Here is a 7,445-nt window from a genome sequence, read left to right on the forward strand (position 1 = left end):
CAGGAATGTGTCCTGGACCGAAGCTCATTGCCCTGGTGTGGGCGGGGCCGCCCTCCCTCTGGAGGCTCCGGGGAGGCTCCCTCCTCGTCTCCGCAGCTCGTGGGGGCTGCAGGTGTCCCTGGGCTTGTGGCCGCATCCCCGATCTCTGCCTCTGCCTTCGCACGGCCTCTCTTCTGTGTGTGCACTTCTCTTTTTTCTCATTGGATTCAGGGCCACCCTGATCTAGGATGACCCCGTGTTGTCACGTCATTCCATCTGCAAAGACCCTGTGCCCAAGTAAGGGCACATTCACAGGTTTCAGGGGGGTAGGACATGGATGTGGCTTCGGGGGGCCCTGTCCCAGCCACCCCACCTGCAGGAGGCCTCTGGGAGGGGTGCCTCGTCCCGGGTCCCCACCCCCGCCTCACTGGGCTCCCTGAGAACAGCTGTGTGAGCTCGGGCAGGCTGCTTGCAACCTTTGAGCCGACTCCTCAGCCCAGTGAGATGGATCGTTTGCTCTTTAATCAAGTTCTCAGCTGTGCTATGAGGTAATGGATACGACAGCGTGAAATGGTCGGGGGTCTGTAGCAGGACCTGTAGTAGTGGGTACCATGTGTCATCTTCCCAGGGAACGGGCTGTGTGACATCGAAGGAAATCCCAGGTGCCCCATGTCCCACCTTTGTGCCCAGACCCAGTTCGGCCAGATCCCACCTGGGAGTCTGGAGCCGAGAGCAGCTGCAGGCCCCGCAGGCCTGTGCGCCCTGGCTCTGGGCCCTCTGCCTGGGTCGGGCGGGAAAGCGTGGGCACAGAGCCACGTGGCCAGGTCACACTTCGCACCCCTATCCCGCTCACTCGCCGTGTGCCTGGGCTCGTCCTCACGCCCTGTGTCCTTAACGGAAGAGGCGGTAGCAGTCCTGCCGGGCAGGCTGTTCTGAGGTCGCTGAGTCCTCGGGACTAGCCGGAGATGTGGCGAGAAGGACCCACAGATGCGGGCACGGTGCTGGGGCATGGGGAGTAGGATGGAGGTCTCCCTCCAGCCCCTTCCAGCCCATTCCTGTCTGTCTACACCCCTGCCGTGGTGCTTCCTCTCTGCCCTTCAGGGCTCTCGGGTGAGGGGGGCGAGGCCTCAGGGGAGCCGGTGTGAGGTCCAGGGCCCCAGGGCCGGGCTGGCCAGGTGGACAGGGCGCCCCTCCTCCTACCGCCTGCTGGAAAGTCGTCCTGACGTCCGTGCGGATCCGAGTTTCTTCCAGACTGTGTATCCTCATCGTAAATGACGTGCTTGCCCCCAAAGCGCCTCCATGACCCTGTGGGCTCCGTGGCTGCTAGAACCGTGGAGAACACGGGCTGGTCTCACAGCAGAGCCAGGAAATACCCTCACCTGCGCCTGTCCCAACCCGGCCACCACCCAGGCTGTGCCGGGGGCAGTCCCCCGTCTCTGGGCCTCAGCTTCCACACCTGTAAACTGGAGAGCTGAGTTCTCGACAAGGGTGAGACGCCCTACGGTTTCATCGATTACAGTTTTCTCCGTTTCTCGTTTTGAAGTCCCGCTGGCGGCATACGAGTGGTTGGTCTGTTACCTGCTCCGCGAGAGTTATCAGAAATTAAATCAAGAGAAACAATCGGGAAGCAACGACTTTGAAGCAAGAAACAACTGTCAGGTACGTGTTTGTTTTAAAAGTTGCTTTTCTAATGATTCGCTCCTAATTCCCGCCCCGTCGTGTCCTTGGTGAGTTGTGTGTCCTGGTGATGGCAGGCCCTGTTGCTCAGTCCCTGTGACCTCGGGCGCTTGGCCTGACCTCTCCGCACCTTGGTTTGCTGTTGGGACGGTGGCGCCGCCCTTGCCCCGTGTGGAAGAGGTTGTGGGCATCATATCTAAGGTCCCCGACAAGTGTGTGGCCCGTCAGCCAGAGCTGTGCTGGTTGGAGGGGGGACCCAGGGCTGTGGGAGCCTGAGGCACCCAGTGGAGCCCATCAGCCACCAGGGTCCCTCCCGACCAGCAGAGTGACGGCTCGGTGACTCCTGTGAGGTCCCACCCGCGCTCTGTCTGCATTTGCTTCCATTGTGCTTCTCTCCAAGGAGGCTCGGTGAGATTGGCCCAAGGGCATCTCTGGTTCTCGCTCTGGGACAGGGCTGCCTCTCGTGTCTGGAATCCCCAGCACGAAAACAGCCGCTCTAAACACCTCTTTATGCGGGATCTGGTCCTGCTGTGGTCCGTGGGCCCCGTGCATCTACAGTGACGGGTGTCGTTTGGGAAAAACGTAGCCCAGGAAGCTTCTAAAACTGGTGTCATCCCTTCTCCTTGGATACTGGGTGATGGAGCCTCCCCCAATAGACTGGGGCCACATCTGCCCATCACCTCCGAGGGCCCCGCCCCCTGTGCTGCGAGGGACAGCTTCACCCCCTTGAGCAGATGCAGCCAGAGCAGAGCAGGCATCCAGGGACCTGCCGGGCATCCCTGCCCCAGGAAGCGGGAGGAGCACACCAGGATGGGGCTTCACTGGAAAGGCTCCGACCGAGGGCGAATAAACCAAGATCAAACCTGTGTCTTCAATGAATTCAGCAGATGTCAAGGTTGGTGAAACCCTAGTTCAGTCCAGGAACCCGAGAGAGGAGGTGTGAACACGATCCTTCCACGTGGGCTGGGGCCACGGCACCCTCAGTCACTCGGACACTGAGGGCTGCGGAGTTCCTCCTTTCTCTGCATCGTAGCCCAAGACCCATAAGAGATGGAGGACACAGAGGTCGCCCATTCCCAGCACATCCGAATCCCGCAGAGCTGCCCAGAAGGTCAGCACAGGTCCCGTCTGAGCCGATCTGCGACACCGCCATGCCCGCTGGCCTGTGCCCGGCACCTGCACACACAGACAACAGAACCCGAGTGTGTAGCTTGGTCGTTTGAGAAGGAATTCACATTTAGACCTTCGACTGAGAACTTGGCAACGGCGCTTCAGTGAGCCTCGTGGCAGAGGACAGGAGGGGCCAGCATACCCAGCCTGGGTCCAGCCAAGATGGGTGTCCCTGGGGAGAGCCTCAGAGCTGAGGTGAGGCCAGACGGAGTGGCCGTGATGTATACTGGAAGGCGGCCGTGGGACTTGGAGGGGAAGGTGACCTGAGACGGGGGCTGCGTTCTCCAGACCTGGTCTGGATCACGGAGCATTAAGCGTGAGCGCTGGGTCATCCTGACAGCTGAGAGCGCCTCAGAGCCCTGGGCCGGACGTTCAGGGTCCTGTGGATATGTGGTCCCCGCCCGTATGGTGATGGGAGCAGCAGTAGAGCATGAGAGGGAAACTTCAGCGAATGTTTACGTGCCCTCAGCAGGACGAGCTGCTCAAGTATGACGGGAAACTCAGAGGCTGTGAAAGAAGAGAAAACTGGCAGCTCTGACTACACATACGTTCACTCTTTCTAAATAGCAAAAGATACTACAAGCAAAGTCAGAAGACATATTCCAGTCTGGGGAAGCATGAACCTTACGTAACCGCCGGTAGGAAAGGGTTCCTACAGATTGAGGGTCGGCCTGACCCGGAAACCAGCCGCTGGCCCGAGGTGACAGCCACAGACGTCGCTGACCATGAACCAGGCCCAGGGATGTGCGGGTCAGAGGACAGTGTCTGATGGACGAGGGCCACTCCATGCGCTGTCAGCCGAGGGTGTGAGCTACTGTGCCCTTTGGGGGAGGTTACTGGCTGCTTTTGTGAAAATATAAAGCATGCTCGCTCTTTGACTCAGCAGGGGGTTAGGGGGCAAGTTGATAAACTTTTATTTATCTGGTCCTGCTAGTAAGAACTCCCAAGCATTGAACCCAAGCCAGCTATGACCCCTGAGCCCAGCTGTTTCCCCCACACTGCATGGCTGATGTCCACGCTTGAATAGTTCAGAGTTTGTTTTTTGCCTAAAATATTTATTACTTGTTAAAATGCAAATATACTCAGAAATCAGAGCACACCAGAAACTGATACCTGGATCCGAATTTTTTCCCTGGGGCTGTAGGTTTAGTGGGGGTGGGGATGCATGGGAGGGAGGACCCTGGCACTGGGACCAGTGCAGGGAGAGGGGAACGGACCTTCCTGGCCTCACACGTCAGACTGCTGGCCTCTGTCTGGAGCTTTTCATGGTTACAGAGCAGCAGAAACATTGAGTATGGAGCAACTTGTGCCATGGGGGGTAGGACCACCCCTGAGTGTTTCTTTCCCCACCACGGCCCCAGAGTGGACACCATACAGGATCCTTTGTGGGCACTGGCCCATGTCTGTTAATAGTGTGGTCAGATCTGCTGGCGGCAAGGACAGGCTGTCCGGGAGAAGCCAAGGACGGGTACTGTGTGTAAGGATTTGGGAGGGAAGTTGAGGGCACGGGAGCTGGAGTGAGGCCCTCACCCCTATGCATGTTCGGGCTGTGTGATTTGGGGGGACCTGTCCATGCATTGTGGGGTGCCCAGCAGTACGCCAGGCCTGTACCCACTAAGATGCCAACAACACCCCCGAGTCGTGACAACCCAAACTGTCTCCTGACGGTGCCAGATGCCCCAGGGGGCAAACTGGCCCCAGTCAAGGACCCCTGAGTCAGTGGAACCTCCCGTCTGGAGCCGGGAGCTGATGGGAAGCAGAAGCAGATCCGTTCTCTGTGCCTCGTGGAATCTCGGCTCTGCCATGTCTCCCTTCAGATACTTCCTGCCTGCCCACGGCCTGGCGTGGCCGTCACCCTGCATCCACGTGACCACCCAGGCGCAGCACATATGCTGCCCGTGCACTGTGTTCCCCACGGCTATAAATTCAGGTTCTCAGGCAGCAGGGCAGGTGGCCTGACGAGCGGCCAGGAGAGCCATCCAGCCAGCCCCTGGCGCCCAGTCAGTGGTGTGGGGAGTAGACGTGGGCTCCTGAGCCTGCTGCTGCATCGGGCGTCCTGGGCACGGAGGTCGCGGTGGGGCAGACCCCCAAAGCCCAGGTCCCCCAGGCGGCTGACGGCCTCATCTGAACATTTGCAGAAGCACACGTGGCAGCTTCATGCGTGTCCGAGTCCTGGGATTGAGACAGAGTAGAGGAGCCACCATCACAGAGCAGCTTCTAGGGCCCGGGCAGGTGCTGGACACGTGAGATGCTGTCTCCCGAGCAGGTGCTGGACACGTGAGATGCTGTCTCCCGAGCAGGTGCTGGACACGTGAGATGCTGTCTGATGCCCTTCCTGGCAGCGCTTGGAGGCTGCACCCTGACGCCCCCTCTTCTCAGACCAAGAAGCTTGGGCTTGGGGCGGAAACCGCCTGTCCACACGTGCACATCTGGAAAAGCCGAGTGGATTTGGAAGCTGGTCCCCTCGACCCTGAATCACTTCTGCGTCAGTGACCCAGAGCTCAGTGGGGCTCAGGATGCGTTTTTCGGGTGGCGAGGTCAGAGGTGGCGCTGCCTTTCCAGGCCTGCACCAGCCGATGCCATAGCTGAAATGGACGTGCGCTGCTTGCACGGGAAAATAAGATGAACGCAATGTGATTTAATACTAGAAAATCCACGTGGTTGAAAAGGAGAGAGTAAAGTGGAGAACATGGAGAGTTTGGGTTCAGTTCTGAGCCCGGCCTCTGGGATTCGCAAGGGCCCTCACGCAGAGCGGAGCCCACAGAGCTTGAGCACGTTTAGGGGTGCGGGTGGTTACTGTAATGACATGCTCTAGCGACATAGTGAAGGGGTGGACACGGGGCCAGCCTGCCTGGGTTCAGCTGTGTCTCGACCTCTTGCCCGTTGCGTGACCTTGTTTCATCTGTGGGGTCCAGGGAGGATCAAGGTGATAAACTGCTGGCTCTTGTGAGCTTAGTGCCTGGCCTGGGGTGAGGGTGGGGTACTCCCTGCCCACCTCCATCATCAGCTTTGTCAGCTTCCCTCCTGTGAGGTCTCCTCACCCAGCCTCCCCCAGCGCTCACCCTCCAAAGCCAAGGGCGCACACACCGCAGCGTGTGCGAGAGGGAAGGGGACAAAGCCGCTCTGAAAGCCCCAGGCTGGCCCTCCAGGCCGGACACGGGGACGCAGGATGTGTGCCCTTGCGGCTTCCGAAGCCCAGCGGGGTCTTGGGGTCGGACCAGGCAGACTGGCACGAGGCCGGGGAAGCACCCTCCCCTTGAATTTTCTCCTGAGGGCGCCTAGTCTCGGGCAGGCCCTGGGAGAGCCTTGGCCTCGGAAGTGACCAAGGGACGACCCAGCGTTTGCTCTGAAAGTCGAGAGCAGGCCTTGAAATCATGGCCCCTGCCCCTTGGTGACTGCGCCCCCTTCCCCCCGCCCCCACCCCGGACCGCACTCTCTGGACCGCACTCTGTTGATTCTGGCCGATGGTCGGGGGCAGAGTAGGCAGGCACTGAATAAAGGTCTTCACGCTGCCCCGTCCCTGGTCACCTCCTTGCTGGATTATTTTTTTAATTACACAAGCAACACATGCTCATTGTAACAAATCAGGAGCGCATCTATAATTGTTCTAATGAAAAAGCAGTAAACTGATAAATTAGAGATGGGGAAAGAAAAGCTGACAAGCAAAGCTAATGATTAGCAGCAGATGTTTTGGATATTGGTTAAAAAAGAAAAAGCTGGGACCCAAAGATCCGTGGTGACTTCCTGTTTCCACAAACAAAGCCAGCATCAGAACTCACACGCAAGTAAAACTCGGCTGGGAACGGCTGCACGTCCTGGCCCCTGTTCAGTGCTTCCCTTATTCCTGGACGTGACAGGAGAGTGGGAGAGAAAGGCTGATCTTTAGAAACTTGGGAGGCAGGGGCGTGGCTATGCCCTTGGAGGAGCTGACGTCACTCTCAGGTGAGTCCCCGGAGTAGCCTTGTCCAGGAGCCCACCTCCTGGAGACGCCACTGGCCGCGCTGGACAAGCCCGCCGTGCCTGTGTGTTGGCTGTGGGGTCACCCCACATCCCAGATGGGACTGAGCTGAGAGAGGTCGCCGGGCCTGAGGTCCAGAGCCGCTGCAGCTGGGCTTGTGTTCCTGCAGGCCTTTCCATGGTGCTTCCCCAGAGGCACTGCCCGGCCCCGTCTGTCCCCTGCTGCACTGGTGCTGCTGGCATGTGCGTTCCTGAACGCCGTGTGCTATGTTCTGTCGAAGGTGTACTGCTGCCGCCCCTTGGCCCTGGCATTCCGGGAGCTCATGGTCGTGCGGAGGTTCCACGAGCACGTGCACCAGCCCGACGTGCCACCCCCGCTGAGGGCTGTGCTTGGGCGGCTCAGCGCTCTCTACGCCCTGTGGTCCCTGAACCAGCACACAGCCCTGCTCTACCGAGGTGAGCCCCCTGCCCAGGAGCTGGGCACCCTCCGCTTTACCCAGGAGACTCTGCTTTCCCCGTGTGGTGCTCCTTCCGTGCCATTTTCTGAGCACTCATCACACGTTGAGTGAAGAGCCCAGAGGCCACAAGAAGAAAAGCACAGCAGCAGGGTGGCGCCCACAGGGCCGAGCCCGGGTTGCTGGGGCAGCACCCCCAGGAATGAC

The 7,445-nt window shown here is 59.5% G+C and overlaps 1 protein-coding gene across 1 annotated transcript in view; it reads left to right on the forward strand.

The window, feature by feature from the left end:
• ACOX3 (acyl-CoA oxidase 3, pristanoyl) overlaps positions 1-7,445 on the forward strand; it is a 43,727-nt gene that overhangs the window by 28,155 nt on the left and 8,127 nt on the right. The window contains 2 exon segments of the mRNA XM_007456864.1: positions 1,523-1,638; positions 7,065-7,239. Of these exon segments, the coding sequence (XP_007456926.1) occupies positions 1,523-1,638; positions 7,065-7,239 (291 nt within the window).

Source organism: Lipotes vexillifer, unplaced genomic scaffold, assembly GCF_000442215.2.
Source record: "Lipotes vexillifer unplaced genomic scaffold, Lipotes_vexillifer_v1.1 scaffold63, whole genome shotgun sequence".
NCBI classification, from domain to species: domain Eukaryota; kingdom Metazoa; phylum Chordata; class Mammalia; order Artiodactyla; family Lipotidae; genus Lipotes; species Lipotes vexillifer.